Raw genomic sequence first — 19,176 nt, 5'->3', positions numbered from 1 at the left:
AAAAGTTCTACCTAGCTCGCACTGGACTACCTGCATCAGCGATATATATAAGGGGGTAATATTAACGCCTTAGACGCCCCCCCTGTTAAAACCCGTGCGCAATAGGGGGTATATGCACCCGATGTAGCTCCGTACGATTTCTATATACAATTCACCACTTTATATGGCCTCCGTTCGCAAGAATTACAGCCTTATAGCGCTTATGCATTTAATCTCTGTACTTTTTAAAGTCGTCTACCCGTAGTCTTTCCCATTTCTCCTTAATATACTACCAAACTTCCTTACCTGTTTTAGGAAATCGGTTACCTACCTAATACTTTAACAGCTGCCAAACGTTCTTAATCGGATTTAAATTAGGTGAATTGGCAGGACATTTTATCCTCCATAAGTCGTTGCGATCGTGTAAAACTTTCGTGGCTTTAGCTATATAGGAAGGCGCCCCGTCCTCTATAAGAATAAAATTCCCTTTACCTATATATTGCTCAACCTCCTCTTTATATGCGTATATTATAGGAACCACGTGATTTCTATATACGTCTCCTAATATATTACCCTATTCCTTTTTAAATACTACTAATCTTCCCTTGCTATATAGGGATATCGTCCCTTATATTATCTAGAAGCTATAGCTATAGAACTTAGGGAGGCAGCAGCTGTCTAAATACTTCTCCTTTAGCCGTTAAGTTATATATACTTTTCTAAAGCCTTCTGTTATAAAGAAGGCGTTATCTATTTAAAGGACTTATACCTGCACCTATAAAGGCCAGTTATGGTAAACTAAGGCCTATATAAGACGTACCTGCTTATAGGTCTTAGTAAGAAGAGATTTCTCTATTATAATACGGCGGCGGTATTACTCCCTCTTAAATGTAGTATTTAATATACACCTATAAGTATTACAGACCTTATATCAGTAGTAGTATGACTACTAAAAAGATATATAAACGGGTTAGTTAAGATAGTATAGGAGGCGCTAAAACCAACTTAAATTAAGCTATAGGATAAGGGGTAGCTAAGTTATATAGCTAGTTATGTTATAAGTTTAGAATATAGGAATGCAGGAATATAAGAACGTGGGACGTACCAATATACTAATATACTAACGTACTTAGTATATTTCTTAGGCGCAGTATTATATATTTAAAGGACTATAGTCTCTATCTAGATAGTTCTCTTCTTTAAAGTTAATCTATTAGGTAACCTACTCCACTAATTATATTTATTGTTTAACTATTCCTTAACCTATATACCTAGCCTATTAATAAGTCTATCATGGTATTAGCTATAAGGCTTTATTATATATTTACTACTAAGGTTATAGTAAAGGAAGTTAAATAATATACTACTTAAAGTAGTAGTTATAACACTATTAATGTAACGAAGCCTTATAGCAGGAACTACGGTAGACTTATTAATAGGCTAGGTATATAGGTAAATAAAAAGTCAATAACGTAATAATAACTGGTAGAGTAGTTGCCTAATAGATCAACTCTAATTATATTCTAAGATTTACTATAAAGAAGAGAAACTATCTATAGAGACCGTATATTCTTAAATATATAACTCCTCCCTATAGTAAAGGGTTCAGTACATTAGTACATTAGTACGTTGGTATATTACATTCCTATATTCCTACGTTTCTATATTCCGAACTTATAACGTAACTAGCTACGTAACTTGGCTACCCCTTATCCTATAGCTTAATTAGTTTTAGCGCCTCCTGTGCTGTCTTAACTAACCTATTTATATTTATTCTTAATAGTCGTACTACTATTAATATAAGATCTATAACACTATCCCCCTCTTCTTTATCTTCGTCTTTAAAGATATCTCCTATCTCTAAGTTGTTTATTAAAGGTATAGTATTTCTGTCTTTAATTTAATAACCTTTATTATTCCTAATACCTCCTATTAAATCCTCTACGTCTAATCGTTATAACTAGCTAGTAACGTTTATTCTATTACTTAGTAAAGTTATACTATCCTATTCTTATTATATAGAGAAAAGTTAATATATATATTATAACCACAGCTCCATCTAGTTACTAACCTTCTTTTTATATTAAGTATACGCGAGCGAATATATAATTGTCCTATAATATTTAATCCGTCTCTAACGCTAAATATATACGTCTTATTATTCTTTATAACCGTCTAGTTCCTTATCTAATCTCCTTTAGGGTTACGCGTGTGAGTAGCGGCTAAAAGACTAGAGAGTAAGCTAGCTGAGGCCCTTATTAAGGTATAGCGTCGTTTTAATAAGGCGTCTTAGGCTCTAAAAGCTTAACTAGATACTTATACTCGCCTAAGCCGTCTAGTAAAGGTCTGTAAAAAGGTGCGCTTAAAAGAGCTTTGCTTAGTAGAGTAAGGTCTATTTAAACTTAAAGCTAAAGAGGCTAAAAAGAATTGTAACTAAGAAGAGGCGGAAATATTTTATATACTAGTAGTAAATCCCTTAAATAATCTGGCTTGTCTATTACCTTTAACTAATCCTTTTATTTTTAGCTCCTTCTTAATATTACCTAACCCGTTTTCTTCTAATACTTATATACCTTTTCTATAGCGTTCCCCAAATCCCGTAGTTCTTAGGTAGTCTTATTATAGCCTATTTACTTAACCTTATACTATATTTTATTGTTAATATCCTTATAACTAATAATCTTTAAAACTTACTATTTATCTTCTTCTTATCCTTTATATATGTCTGCTTTATAAACTAGTGGCTTAATATTTCCGTATGCTAGTTATAATATTACAATATACTATATAGGGTAGATTTTTATCTTAGCTAGTAGGTTTAACTTAAATATAACTAGTAAAATCCTTTATATAATTTTAAAAGGTCTTAGTCTAATATAGTTTAACTTTTTACTTAGTCGTTAACACTTAAAATTTTTATATAGTAGCTATACTTTATCCCCCTCCTTAAGATCTTGTCCCTTAAATCTCTTAGCATTATAGTACCTTTTTATTTTCTCTTATACTTTTTTTTATTAATTCTATAAGGTCTGCATAAAGATTTATTAGTATCTTTATTCTTTCTTTAGCTATACTACTTGTTTTCTTTACTTACTATAGTAATAATAATATTCTTAGCTTATATCTATAATTCGCCTTAAATAGTAATATGCCCATCCCTTTTTATGGTGTTATATTATATATAAACTATATAACTAGTAATAGCAATACCTAATTATTTTGTGTATAATTAATATAATATCTTAAATACTATTCTAGCATCTAATTTAATCTTTCTGTTTATCCGTTTATCTGCGGATAATATATAATAAAAGTTATTACTCTAACTCCTTATTCCGCTAAGAATACCTTTTAAAATACTACTATAAATCTTAGATCTCTATCTAATATAATTTTACTTAGTGCTCTATATTTTATAAACACTTCTTTAATATAGATTCTAGTGACATTCTTTATTAAGATTTCTTTTGTGCATACTACAAAGTAGCCCTATTTAGTTAACTTATCTACTATTACTAAGATTATATTATGCTCTTATCTGGTAATAGGATCTCTTAACTTTAGTAACTTAATAATAAAGTCCTATAATATAACCTCCTATAGTCTCTTTAGTATTTTAATAGGTTATAGCCCTCTGTATAGCTTATACCTTATTAGTTTATTTTTTTTTAGCAATCTAAATACTCTTTTATTACTTTTCTAGCTATACCCTAGATTCCATTAATAATATATTTCTCTTAAAGTCTTAATACTAAGCCTATTACTCTATTATGTCCTTAAGTTATTTCCCTATAGAAATCTTCTATAAAATACTCTACTATACTTCTTAGGATATACTTTACTTCTCGATTTTTATATATATCCATCTATAGATCTTCTAGCTATACCTTTAGAATTCTTTATACCTAAAAGCTTTCTAGTGTCTTATAAACTCTTTCTAGTTTATTATCCTCTTAAGTTACTACTAGTTTAGGGTAATTATATCTAATTAATCCGTCCTTATCTCTACGTAGCATCACTTCTAATAGTTTTTTATTATTCTATAATTCAGCCTTTTTACTAAGCGCGTCTACTCTTACATTTTTAGTCCCTTTAGTATACTAAATCTTAAAATAGTATTCTGTAAGTATCTCTGCCTATCTATCCTATCTATAATTAAGTTTTATTATTATTAGGAACCCTGTTAGGTTCTTATAATCTATTTTAACTATAAATAGTTTTTCTACGCCTTATAAGAATGCTCTCTATTCCTTAAATGCTATAACTATACCTAATAACTCCTTATTATAGATGTCATAGTTTAACTCTAGTAGTATTATCTTCCTACTATAATATACTACTGGATACTATATATTTCTATACTTTTATAGCAAATACACTCTTAGTATAAAGTCTAATATATCTGTTTTTATAACCGTGTCTAGTCCTAGTTAATAAATTTTAAGAATTAGCTCCTAGGTAAATAACTCTTTAAGTTCCTTAAATAGCTTCTTCTACTTATCTTCTTATACCTATAGTTCCTCTTTCTTTATAAGCCTAGTAAATAGTTTAATATTCTTTAACTACTATACTATAAACCTTCTATAGTAGTTGCAAACCCCTAAAAATAACCTTAACTATATTATATTCTCTAGTTCTTACCAACGTACTATAGCTTTAATTTTCTTTAGGTCTATACTAATATAACCTAATTTAATAATAAATCCTATAAAATTGGTCTTTCTTATAAAGAACTTATATTTCTTAATTGCTACTAGTATCTATTCTTCCTATAGTCTCCTTAAGACCTATTTAACGTATTTTCCGTGTTCTTCCTTAGTTATTAAGTAGATAATAATATCGTTAAGGTATACTATAATAAACTTATTAAGGTATTCTCCTAATATACTATTAATTCTCTTTTAAAACGTTATAGGTATATTTATTAATCTAAATTATATTACTAATAGTTTATATAGTCCTTCTTTTAACCTAAAGGCTGCCTTTTATTTATTACCTTCCTTAATTCTAATCTAATAGTACGCCTATCTTAGATCTATCTTTATAAAGATTTACGCGTTACCTATCCTATCTTAGATTTCGCTATTTAAGGGTAAAGAATACCTATCCTTCCTAGTAATACTATTTAACTATCTATAGTTAATACATAGGCTAAGTTATCTATTATTTTTTAGTATAAACAGTACTAGATATCCCGCTAATAACTATAATGGTTTAATATATCCCTTTTATAAGTTCTTTAAGATAAACTCTTTAAGTGCTCTGGACTCCTCTTAAGTAAGCTTATAGGTTAAAAAGAACCTTAGACTTATTCCTAGTTCTAACTCTATTTTATAGTCCTATACTATATAATCTACTAGCTTTTTACTTTCTAGGCTCTATAGCTTCTTACTATACTTATAGTATCTCTTTAGTATATAACTTAAGCCTTACTTAGTCTCTTTATATATCGCTCTAACTTAGTATTATACTACCTTAGTTTACTATCGCATTTTATATTATTAAGTATCTTTAATATTAACCTAACCTATAATCTAATTAATTTTTAGATTATATTTCTATAACTAAGGTATACCTAATACTGCCTTATCTCTTTCTAATAGTAGGATATTAAAAGACATTTTAATTTATCTTTCTTTAATAGTTATTTAAATAGGTCCTATTTTAAGATTAATAATACTTCCTCTATAGGCTATTGGATCTCCTAAAATTATAACTAATAGGTAAAATTATTCCTTCTGCCTATGCAGTAACTCTATTCTTTTAATTGCTACTAGGAAGATATGGTTTCTTATTACTTTACTATCTTAATGCCTTAAACTGCTAATCTTACTAATTAACTTATAAATTTAGGTATTGTCCTTAAATTCCTTTAAGGGTTTAAGGCTTTACTACTAGCTCCCTTTAGTCCTATAGGCCTCTACTTTTCTTAACTATTAGCTGCTTATTCTCTAGCTAATGCCTAGTTCGCTTTTTATCCTCTATATACCATAGATACGTATTCTTTAAGTATTCCTACCACTATCGTTTATCTAAGTATTCTTTTATAAGAAATCTTTCTATTTAAAATATTAAGTTTCCTAACTTCTAAACTTCTACTAGATGCTAGCTATATATATACTTAGTATTCCTATATTATTGCTTATTTAGCGCCTAATATATCCTTATAGGGTACTTCCAATTTTTCTTTTTTAGATTTTTATATATCTTATATATATTATCTATAATAACATATAGTGTGCTAGGTACTTTAGGTTAACTCTTAGCTTATCTTTATTCCTAAGTTTAAACCTCTACTATGTTAATCTAAACGTTATAACTTTATTTATAGGTACTAAAATATATCTCTTACTTCTTTAATCCTCTAATTGTTCCTCTAAATCCTTTAATATTATAATTAAGGCTCCTTTAATATAAGTTATAGCCTTTTCTATAATAGGGTAGTTCTAAATAACTCGTTTATCTAGCTATATATAAAAATCTTCCTACTTATCATTATGTCGCTGCCTATACTACTTTTAATATAGCTGCTAGAGTATATACAGCTTATCCGTAAGGAAGTATCTTCTTATTACTATATTATAATAGCCCTTTATATATCGTTCTTTAAACCTAGTAGGGATCCCTAAATCATCTTTATCTTTTAGTTTAGTAAGCTACTTAGCTCTTAACGTACCTACCCTAGGCCTATTAGTAATTCTTATATAGGTGCTCTATCCGTTATATAACCTAGTATACTAAATCTTTAGTTTAGTTTCTATTCTTATTATATAAGGATTCTTTATCTAAATTCCTCTATATTTTCTTTTAGTCTTTATCTTATAAGTAAATCCTTAAAGTCTCCTTACTTCTTAATCTTGGTTTATTTAATAGTCCTTATTTATATCTAAAAATCTTAGTCTTATAGGATTCTTAATCCTAAGCTTGCTTCTATCTTAAGCTTAGCTCTAGCCTTAGTCTAATTAGCTTCTGCAGTATTTTTACCTTATCTTATATTACGGAACCCCACTATAGGGGCCTCTATAGGAGAGCCCCGTACTCTTATATACACCTCGCGTACAGCTTATATTAGCTACGCGTAGGTATATTACCTCCTTACGCCCTTAACCCTTACAATCGATCGTGTAATGTCTTGTAGACTCCTTAAATACATACGCTCTATAGCTACTGCCTCCGTTCTATAACATTACGTTGCGCCTTTTTACTACTCGTTAGCAATGTTACTAACGCCTTCCTTTATAAAGTTTACTAACTATATAAGTTACCTAACTTAATTACGTCTAATTAAGGTATATAATTTAACTCTAATATATAGAAACGAATCTACTAACGCCTTAGTATCTCTATTAAGATATCTATATCCTTTTATTATAAAACTGCTAGGTAATTAGAAAACGCTAATACCAATATAAAAGCGTACCTATAATAGGTAGTCGCCTATAGTTAAGATAACTAAGTAAATTACCTCCTACTAGGTAAATTTACAGCGAATAACTATATCTTAACTACTATAGGACTTACCCCGTTCTTCGTAAATAAGGGTTATTACCCCTAATCTAGTATAGAGCTACTAGAACCTATTAATAAGAAACTGCTATATAGAAAACGCCTTAAGATGCTATTTGCCGACCAGTATATAGACTATATAAAAAATCTACTTAACTACTATAAGGGAGAAATGGCCTAGGCTTAAGCAAAGTAGGCTTACTTTACTAACTATTATAGAACGCCACCGCTAGAGATGCGTGTTAGTGAATAGGTATAGCTAAATACACATAATATCTCTACGTAAAGGCCTATAAAGTTACTTAATTATAAAAACCTTAGCCCCTATTTAATTAAATAAGTTATTAATTGGGGAGCTATATATAAGCTAGAACTCCTACCTACCCTAGCTACCTATAGGATATAGCCTATATTTTACCTATAGCTACTATACCTCTATTAGCCCAACCCCTTACTAGGGTAGATATAGCCTAACCCCCTACTAGTATTAATCTAAGATAAGAATAAAGACGAGAACCACGAGGAGTAGACCGTTAAATAAATTATTAACTCTAAATACTTTGGCAAAGGTAGAGGATAACGGCTCTACTATAGAGCTATATACATAGGATTTAACATAAATTAGCTAGAATGGCAACTATAGGAAGACTTTAAAAATGTAAAGGATCTAATTAGTGACTTTTACTATATAAACCTATATAAACTAGGCCTAAGTAGAGATTTTATATTTAATCCTCTATAGGAGTGTCACGAAACCCTACCATAGGGGCCTCTATAGGAGAGCCCCGTGCTTTTATATACACCTCACGTATAGCTTATATTAGCTACGCGTAGGTATATTACCTCCTTACGCCCTTAACCCTTATAATTAATCGCGTAACATCTTATAAACTCCTTAAATATATACGCTCTATAGCTACTGCCTACGTTTTATAACATTACGTTGCGCCTTTTTACCACTAACGTTTAGCCTATAACTAATTCTACGTCTCTGCAATACTATAGGCGCTACTAGAAGTAGCGTATCTATAAATTACCTCACTTTATACTTTTAAGGAACCTATAATAGTAAGATAATATTTCTTACTAACTATTATATTAAACCTAAAGAATAATCTAATACCTACACTTAACCTACAACGCCAATTAATCCCAAGAGAATTCGATTTATTAGCCCTAACCCCTAAGGAGATAGACACTAATAATATCTTATCTTTTATTAACTATATAACTACGGATAAGTAAATAAAAGAGCTACTACCTATTAAAATTAAAATATAAGACGCCAAGACGTTTGTAAAAATAGTAGTATAAGACCCTAATAAATACTACCGCCTTCTATAGAACTACTACCTAAAACTTATATAAACTAAGATACGTACTACCTAAGATCGCGATATTATCTAAGTCCTATAAGCTTGTAAGGCGCTTGCGGATAATACACGTTAAGAAACTAAAGATAACCTCTACGTGTCTAAACGCGACGTTTAATAGTTAAAGAAGAATAAGATTATACTAATTGCTACGGTTACTAAAAAAGAAGGCATAATTAAATACCTATAATCTTAGCTTAATAAGCACATTTATAATAACGCTAGATACTTCTTTACTATATATAACGCTACCTAAGCCTCTACGCCCCTAGTAACTTTACCTACTTAATACTTAATAGAGGGTTAACGTTAAGCAGCTTTACCTAATAGGAACCCCTACTAAAGCAGTAATAATAAAAGCTATAATAATTAGACCTAAACTGCTACTATAGGATCTAATATACGCTACTTTAATTCCCTAGTCTTTTAAGGAGACTATAAGGAATATAGCCACTAGAAGATGCAAATCCGTAAAAAACTAACTTAGAGCGCCTACCTTTTTCCTATAAAAGATACTAAGATTAGCTATATTATTAGGCGAATAAAGGGTATACTATTTAATAGACTTTTCGCCTAATAGGAGACTAGTAGCCCTTAGAAGTAGTAGTCTTACTAAAAAGTCCTTAATAATCTTAACCTAATATACCGCAACTATAACCTACTAGCTACTAACTAAGCTAAACTACGTGCCCTAAAGATAAGCCCTACTAAATTATTTAATAAGTTCTATATTAAATTTTAGGAATATACTAGAGCTCTTACCTAAGACAATACTAAAGACTAGGAGGATCTCCTTAAAAAAGTTACTTATTACCTTAGTTACGCAGCTACCAGCCATAACTATAATAATATTTATAAAATGGTAGCAGCCCTATAGAAGATTAAACGACAACTAAATTAAATTGCTACTACTAACCTTTACTTAAAGACCTCTTTATAGAAGCCCTCTGGGCCTATTAAACCTATATATACTAAGCCACCAACGCCTACTACCTTAAGTACTATTAGAGCCAATATTAACCTCTTTATACTAACCTTTCTATAAAAACTCCTAGATAGAGAGCGTAAGCTACTTTAGAAATTAGGACGCTACTATAAATGCTATTAAAAAGGCTATTATTACGATAACCTAAACTGCCTAATAGCTAGGTTTAGTACCTACCGCCTAATACCTAACCTAATACCCTAAATACTAAATACGCTGCTACGCGCTACTACCGTATAAGATAAAAACGTAGTAACAGTAGTAGAATTAAATATAAAAGCGGAAAACGCTAAGTCCTAGCCCTAAGTTACGGGTTAGGACGCCCTAATAATAGAGGAATCTATATATTGGCCTACTTAATAAATAACTTAGTAAAGATAAATAGATAGAAATAGATAGTTTTACCTATAATAGGAACTACTGCTATAAAATAATATAAAAGCCGTTCTATAATTAACTGCAAAGCTACTAACTAATTTATAGATATGAAAAAGAACACCAAAATCGAGATCCGACCCATACTGTCCTATAGGGGCTCTTTTCCGTCTTATCTTGTCCGTACGGTCAAGCTAAGAGTGAGGATCTCGTCTGTTACTAATGCAGCAACGTTACGTCGCGGCTATAGGGCGCTTTTAAATGCGTCGCCCTTAACGCCGTTAGAATAGCAGAGTTTTTATAGGTTTTAGCGCTAAGACCTAGTTAATAATATGGGCAAGACGACTCTATAAAATTAACCTCTGCACCTCCACGCGGTGGAGCCCGGGAACCTAGTATACAGCTATTGGCGTTCTATCTAGATCGTGCTAATAGACTACTAGAGTAAACGCAGAGACGTATATATGGCTGCGTAGCGCCGGCGCTGCGATGTAGTAGTATAAAGAAGTTTCTGCTAGGAGGGTAAGCCCTAGCGGAAGCCTATAAGTTCTACTACGTCTTTACGTATTTGTTCCGGTATACCTAAAGCACAGCTTTAAACGGCGTCCCCCCTCTACCTCCTATATAAATACCTACACGACCGAATAAGCCGCATGCGGCGACTGATGAGCCGCGAACAGCGATTAAATGAGCTGTGTACGGCGACCAACCGAACCTTATACGCCCTAGGAAGTCTATAATAAGCCTCTTATTCCCCACTCTACCTAACGGCCTAGACTTACCTATATGGTATTTTGTCTCCCTCTACGTCTTAAAAACCAGCTAGGTATAGGCGATAGGATATAGGGGACCTAGGTTAGGGCCCTAGGATAAGACACCTAGTTATATTCGTCCCACTATTCCTTTAGGGTGGAAATTACGCTGTAAGCAGGAGGACTAAGGCGTATATACGCTAGGGTATTTAGGGAAGAGCGAAAGGGTAGGATTATACTATTTTTACGGCAATTATTATTATAAATCTATTAGGAAGTATAGTATAAAAGGTAAATAGGGCAAGATAGGTAATTAGGACACCCCCGTACGGGGGTCTCAGAGCAGTAACCTAAAGGTATTTTTCCTCCCGTTAACGTAGTACGGGCGTGCTACCTAGAGGGGTACACTTTGTATTACCACTTATGTTCGCCTTAGAGGTTTTTTATATCTATATTACGGCAGTAGTCTATATAGACCTTAATTGGGACCGCATTAGACGTTAAACAAGAATCAATAATAATAATTTATAGATATTTAACTTGTGTGTACTTATAACCTACCTACCTTACCCCTTACTAAAGGCTACGCCCTATAACTCGCTAATAGTAGTTATACTGTATAAAAGATTACCTACGTAGTATAACTTTACTTAAATATAAACGGGCACTAAAAAGAGCTCTAGGCCTATATTATACTACTTACTAACTACCCTATTATCCTTAGAATAAGCTAGCTTAAATAATATAACCCCGCTATTAACTAGAAAAAAAAAGAAGCAACCTTTAACTTTAAATACTATAGAGAGATTTGCCTAGAATATGGCCTAGCCGCCTCTATTTACTTACTAGGATATTAACCTAAGAAACCCCTTATTACCCTACCTATAACTAACTACTATTATATAAGTGCCGCGGCCTTCTACCGCATAGCACATAGGAAAGGCTAGACCGTTACTATAGCTTCCTAATTATAACTATATAAGCTTAATAAAGAATAAAACTACGTCCTCTATAGTAATAGGATAGATATAGTTAACCTTCTAAAAGATAACGCCCCTATGGAACTCTACAGACTTTTACCGTTAGACTTTAAAAAGTTTATAAAACTTAAAAAAGGATTTACTAATAAAGAACTCCGCAAGCTCCTCCCTAAAAGGTACTATAACTTTATTAACATATACTTATAAAAGGGTGTAGATATACTCCCCCTATATTAACCTAATAACTATACCATTAATATTAAATAAGGAAAAACGCTACTTTATAAGAGACCCTACCTAATATTAAAAGACGAACTTCTAGTTATAAGAAAGTATATCAACGAGTACCTTAATAAAGGGTTTATTTATCCTAGCATATTACTAGCAGCTACCCCTATCCTTCTCGCTAAGAAGCTAAAAGAAGGTATTTAATTTTACGTTAACTATAGAGGACTTAACGCTATTATAATTAAAAGTAAATACCTAGTACCGCTTATACGGGAGACCCTTAAGCGGCTTAGCTAAGCCAAAATCTATACTAAGCTTAATATTATCGCCGCCTTTAACCATCTCTAAATATGGGAAGGTAATAAATAGAAAACTATATTCGCATTACGCTTCGGCTAATTTAAATATACTATTATGCCCTTTAGCGTATATAACGGCCTAGGCACCTTTTAAAGTTATATTAATAACACCTTATAGGACTACCTTAATGACTTTTACTCCGCGTACCTAGATAATATACTTATTTATAGTAATAATCCTTCTAAGTATACCGAACACGTTTAAAAGGTCCTATAGCGCCTTAGAGACGCAAGACTTTATATTAATTTAAAGAAATACGAATTCTTAGTTATAGAAGTAAAATACCTTAAACTAATTATTACTACTAAGGGTATCCGTATAGACCCTAAGAAGGTATATATAATTACTAAATAGCAAGCCCCTAACTGTATTAAGGACGTATAAGCCTTCTTTAGTTTCGCTAACTTCTATTAAAAATTCATATACAACTTCTTAGGCGTAGTAGTACTACTTATAGCAATAATATAAATAAAGGGCCTTTCTATAAAAGGAAGAAAAACGCACCTACGCTTTACCTAGACGCCTAAATATAAGAAGGCGTTCTAAGACCTTAAAAATGCCTTTACTAAAGTACCTATCCTAGCCTACTTTACACTAGGATGACAACTCTATCTTAAAACTAACTCCTTAAACTATATTAACGTAGGCGTTCTTTCCTAAATAGGCGATAACGGTTTTCTTTACCTAGTCGCATTCTACTTATTTAAGCTTATACTATAAGAATATAACTATAAGATCTATAATAAAAAACTCTTTATAATTATATAAGCGTTTAAAGAATTCTAACTAGAACTTTCCTTAGTAGAGCCTAACTAGCCAACTAAAGTCCTTACGGACTATTATAACCTTAAGTACTTTATAACTATAAAGCAGCTAAATTAACGCTAAGTATATTAAAACGAGTTCCTCTTTAGTTTTAACTTTAAAATTATATATAAACTAAAAGTATAAGGTACTAAACCTAATAGCCTAATACGCCGCTTATAAGACCTTCCTTAGTTTAAAGATAACCCCTATAATTAGTTCTAATAATAGACGATCTTAAAAGCATAAAATTTAGCCCTAGGTATACTACCTATAATAGAGCTAACTATACCTTAGCTTTATACTATAGAACTAAAGTTATCTTCTAAAATTAATAAGCTTATTACTACGGTATATAACACCTCTATTAACCTATTACTATATTAACTTATTACCATAAAGACCGCTAGCGCCTATACGCTGCCTACTAACCTTTAAAGCTTAGGCTAGATTAATATAGCAGCCTTAAAAGTAAAAGAGAATAGGCTCTATTACAGAGGTCGCCTATTTATCCCTAACTTAAAAAATCTATAACAGTAACTAATCTAAATAGCCTATAACCTTTAATTAAGCGGCTACCTAAGTAGAGGAGGAACCTATAAGCTTCTTAGCCGATACTACTTTTAGCTAAAAATAATAGACTTAGTTAAACGCTTTATAGGCGCCTACTATTTGGCTAATAGTATTCTTATTAAAGTAGTTCTAGGGTTTTTCCTTAGCCTAGGTAGCCGGCTGCTAGTAAATTATATATATATTTAAGGAGCTTAAGCTTAAGTTTATTATAGTTAGGTATAATTAGGCGGTTTTAGTAATATAAGCGATTTCTATAGGCTTTATATTTACTTAGAGAAATCTTTTTAGAGCGTCTAATACTATCTTATATTAGCTTAAGCGTCTCTTAAATAAACTTATTATTTAGGTATTTGTTAATTATAATCTATTTAATTAATTAATTAGTTATTTTAAGGACATATACTATAAGATTTTTAATAGGAGGGTTAAATAGTTTAGGGTAAAGTAGGGTCTAATTTTAGTAAAAGCGCGCTTCTTTTAGGGCTAGCGCGTCTTATAAGCGTTAGGTTAGGGTATTAAGCTTTTAACCTTAAACGCCTAGGTGGTATATAATTAAGAATCGGAAATAAGATAGATATTCTAACTAATAGACCTAATAATAACTTAGCTATTTTATGGTTGTAAAGTACTATAGGTTCTTATAGTTACTAAGGACCTTAATTAGAAATCCGGCGCCTTCTATTTTAGGTTACTATTACTTAAAGCATCTAATAATAGCTAGTAATTCTTTATTATAGATCTTATAATTATATTTAGTAGGGCTTAATTACTTTAAAAAGCATACTATAGGGTACAATACTCTTTCTTCATTATATTAAGACAGAATGCCTCTAATAACGTAATTAGATAAGTTAGCTTCTATAACACTTATTTATTTTAGGCCAAAGTATTAAAGTATAGGTATAGTAGTAAATATAACCTTTAGATACATAAAGGCCTTTTTATATTCCTTATTAAAGATAAAGGCTTTATCTTTTTAGGTTAGAGCTATAAGGGGTAAAACTAGGGCGGAGAAGTTATTAATAAACTATTAGTAGAAATTAGCAAATCTTATAAAGGCTCTTATATCCTTAACATTCTTAGGTTTTTACCGGTTTATAATTACTTTAACTTTTTAGGTCTATTTATATACTATTTATAAAAATAAAAAGCCTAAGGTATAGGACTTCTATTTTATAGAATTTGTATTTATTTATATCTAATTATAGACTAGCTCCTTATAGGGCTTATAAAATAAGATTAACGTATTTCCGGTATTTAGTTAGGTTATTACTATATATTAGGATGTTGTCAATATAAGTAGTATAGAAGATATCTAGGTAGGGACGTAGGGTGTTATTTATATAATGTTAAAATGAGCTTGGAGCGTTTATAAGGCTAAAAGGTATTACTAGGTACTTAAATAATCCATATTAGGCATAAAATGTAGTAAGCTATTTATCTCCTTTTATAATATGGAAGTGGTTAAATATAGAGATAATATTAAGCTTTATATAGAAGCGAGCCTTACTTAGTTAATTTAGCGTCTCTTATATTAACGGGATTGTATATTAGTTCTTAATAGTAATAGTATTAAGGGCTTAGTAGTTTATATAGAAGCGTAAACCACCGCTAGGTTTCTTAATAAAGATTACTAGTACGGCTATAGGCGGAGAGCTTACTCTTATAAATCCTTTACTTAGGTTCTCGTCTAGGTACTTCTATAGTACTTAGAGTTTATTTTAGGATATCCTATATAGGGGTCTAAATTTAGGCTGCTTTCCTTCTTTAAGTATAATTTTATAATTATATAGTTGGTATTCTAGTAGTTTATTAGCTTCCTTCTATAAAAATGCCTTTGGGCGGTTATAGTACTCTACTAGTACCTTTATAGTAGGGTTTGTATGCTTTTTCAGTACTAAGGCCTTTTTAATATTAGCTATAGTAATAGTAAAGATTATATATTTGGGTCTCTTAGCGAGTTACGCTAGCAGGGTAGCTCTAATTATATAGATATTTAGGGCGTTAAGCGGGCTTTAGTTGTCTATAGTTTCTTATATAGCTCCTTACTTAATTTTAGGTTTAGTATTAGGTACGGAGTTAGTATTAGATTTGGGTTTAGGTTCTTTAAGTATCCTTTTTATAATAGAATACTAGTCCTTCTAATATCTTCGCGTAGTAAGCTTAAGCTTCTGCCTAGCTTTAGGCGGTATAGCGCTTAGAATTAATTTATGGGGTTTAGTAGAATTTTAGATCCTTAATAGATATTAGTAGAAATCTTATATTAGTAGAATTTAGTAGAATTCCTAGGTTAGTAGAATCTGGTAGATTCCTTAGGCATAGGGTAGATATTAATAGAAATCTTAGGCTAATAGATTTTAGTAAATTTCCTAGATTGTGGTTTATAGTTAGGATAGTATATTATAGAGCATTCCTACTTATAATGCGGAGCAGTAAATAAAAGCTTAAGGTTATTTTAATTAATAACTACTTTATATAGCTTTATTTAGGGCTATTTAAGGATTACTAGGTAACCTAGGGTAGTAATAAAAAGCTTAATTAGTTCTTTATAGTTTAGGTATTAGAGTCTTAGGGCTACTATATAGGTAATACGGCCTAAGACAGTACGTTTACTATTAAATCTAAATACGTTAATATGCTAGTTAAGGGGGGGTTAGGGTAAAACTATTATCTTATATAAAGATCTTATTAATAAATCCTATGCCGCTAGCTCCTATATTAATTAGAATTTAAGCGTTAGCCTATTAACTATTCTGCTAAAAACGGTAATTAATAGTTATACTACGGTTCTAAGAGTTAGAGTTTATAATATTAAATATATTTAATAAGATCCTATAGTAGAGCTATCCTAAAGAGTGACTTAGCTCTAGGACTTCCCTTTTAGAGGTAATTAGGGTGGGGTTCTTATAGGACGTTAGTTAGAGCTTTATTCTTATAAACGGTACTTACGAAATATAGGGCTAAAACTAGATAAGGAGGGCTATAATTAATAGCTTAAGGTTAGGCGCGATAAATAGTTACCAATATTAGCTATTTGTAAATTATTTTAGGGCGTAGGTAAGGGAATAAGATAGTATTTTAAGATATAGTTCTTGCTTTCGCACTTAAAGTAAAGGCCTAGCTTAATGCGTCGTTCCCATTTAAAGAACCCTAGTAGGGCGTACTCTAGGATTCTAGTATTAATATCTATAGCGTTAGGGTGCTTATACTAAGATAATAACTTAGTAGACGTTTACGGGGTTACCGTATTATATTAATGGGCGGGCTTTGGTATTAGGCGTAATATATTATTATACCATTTATTAATAATGCTTATATAGGCATTAAGGGCTCCTAGTAAGTCTGCGCCTATTAGGGAAGTTTTTAGTTTAGGGCTTAGGGACTTAATAAGGCTATTAACTAGTATAAAGTCGTTTTAGCTAGTTTCCCTTATATAACGGTTAAATTTAGAGAAGTATACTAGGAAACTTTTCGTTCCTTAAGCTATATAGTTTATTTTCCTTTAAGTAGTAGCTTAGTAGTTTAGGTTACTATATATAGCTTTAAAGAAGTATAACTAGGCTTTATACTAAGTTCGGCTAAAAAGGTTTAATAAGGTTAGCTACCTCTCCTCCTAGTTAACTTAGGGCGTAATAGAGTTAGTTAGCTTTAGTTAGGTAGCAGTTAGCGTTACTAGTTAGCTTATTTTTAAGCTAGTATAAAAATAATTAGAGCTTTTATTATTTATTAATAAATACTAGGGGATTTAATAGTCGTCTAGATTATTATAGCATAGTAGTTAGCTTAGGGTAAGAGACTACTATAGGTTTAAGGCTTACGTTCCGCGTATTTATCTCTAAAGATAGTATTTAGTCTTAAGGTTCCAGCGTAGGTATCTTATAGGTGCGGATTTCTTCTTAGAGGTCCTTAATTAATTACCGGTATTATACTTCTTATTTGGCTTATTATTAATTTAAAATAGCTTAGTTTTATATAAGGGCGTCTATAAAAGACTTCTATATGCCTACTAATTGTTTTTAAAGTGCGGATATAATACCAGTAGCTATTATAGGAGTTTTAGGTTTATTCTATATATTAATAATAGTATAGGTAGTTAATGTAACGTAGTATTATAGAGTAAGTATAAGCGGCGATAATATATAGCAAGGTAGATATTATTAAACTATATATATAAACTGTAAAAGGAGGTTAAGATATTATATAAGAAAAGAAGGTAAGGAAGCGGGAAGAAATGGTATATATTATTAACTTAGTTATTTAGTTAATATATATACAGAGTAGAATAGGATTTAGGTAGTAGTCCTAGCAGAACTTAGTAGGATTTAGTAGAACTTAGCAGAGTATAGTAGAATATAGTAGATTTCCGTTAGATTGCCGCAGGTTGCTATTAAATTGCCGTCTTAAGATTAGTCTCTAGTTACTAAGTTGGTAGAAATAGGTAGATATATATAAGGTATTACAGGAGTATCCCGTAATAATAACTTACTTTTTTCTTATTTATACCTTCTATCTAACTTTCTAGTATTAGTTTATCTATTACTATATTATAGTAATTAGCTTTCTAGCATTCTTTTATACTTTACTTTAATTCCGTTCTCTTTTTTATTCTTATTTTTATATATATTAGCCTTTTATATATAGACCTAGGCTTTAGTACGGCGCTATTTCTCTTCTACTTTACTAGTTCTTCTTCCCTACACTAAAGTTACTAGGGAGTCTTTTTTTAAAGGACCCTAGGGCCTTTCTATAGCCGACTTAAGCACACCCTAGTATACTTTATAACGCTATAGTCGCGCTTCTTTAGCGTCTTTTATATTATAGTAGCCCAAATATATAACTATAGAGTAAGTATATTAATTTATTTCTTAAGTAGTACTGTATCCTTTCGCTTATACTAGCTTATTATTCTTTAAAGGTAGGCTACTTAGACCTTTTAAAGTAGCTTAAGGAGTAATTTAGGGGCCCTTTCTAGTTCCCCTAATAACCTAGATACTAAAGCCGTATATTATAATTAGCCGGATAACCACTATATATAGTAGTTATAACCTCTAAAAGTATAGACCCTATATAGAGTTAACGATTCTAAATATTGTACTAAAATATATATAGCCCCTATAAGCCACCTACTTTATATATATACTTATAAGGTAATAAGCTCCGTACTATTTAGCTATAGTATAAACCCTAAAAGGTAAGCGAGTAACTAGTAAGATACTAGGTACGGCTATACGGAATAATATATTAGGCTATTAAATAGTGTT

The 19,176-nt window shown here is 31.0% G+C and overlaps 2 protein-coding genes across 2 annotated transcripts; one reads left to right on the top strand and one right to left on the bottom strand.

Moving 5' to 3' along the window:
* Positions 1-310: 310 nt before the first annotated feature.
* On the bottom strand, positions 311-532 carry K441DRAFT_556592 (uncharacterized protein; the record flags this gene model as incomplete). Its single annotated transcript, XM_067643335.1, has 1 exon — positions 311-532. A coding segment is annotated over one exon (222 nt), but the record flags the coding sequence as incomplete, so codon positions are not given.
* A 12,123-nt stretch (positions 533-12,655) lies between these two features.
* On the top strand, positions 12,656-12,883 carry K441DRAFT_505911 (uncharacterized protein; the record flags this gene model as incomplete). Its single annotated transcript, XM_067642052.1, is given in 2 exon segments — positions 12,656-12,736; positions 12,755-12,883. Coding segments are annotated over 2 exon segments (210 nt in total), but the record flags the coding sequence as incomplete, so codon positions are not given.
* Between the last annotated feature and the right edge of the window lie 6,293 nt (positions 12,884-19,176).

The sequence above is a fragment of the Cenococcum geophilum genome, assembly GCF_001692895.1.
Source record: "Cenococcum geophilum 1.58 unplaced genomic scaffold K441scaffold_17, whole genome shotgun sequence".
In the NCBI taxonomy this organism is placed as follows: Eukaryota; Fungi; Ascomycota; class Dothideomycetes; order Gloniales; family Gloniaceae; genus Cenococcum; species Cenococcum geophilum.
This window is presented reverse-complemented; position numbering and strand designations above follow the sequence as displayed.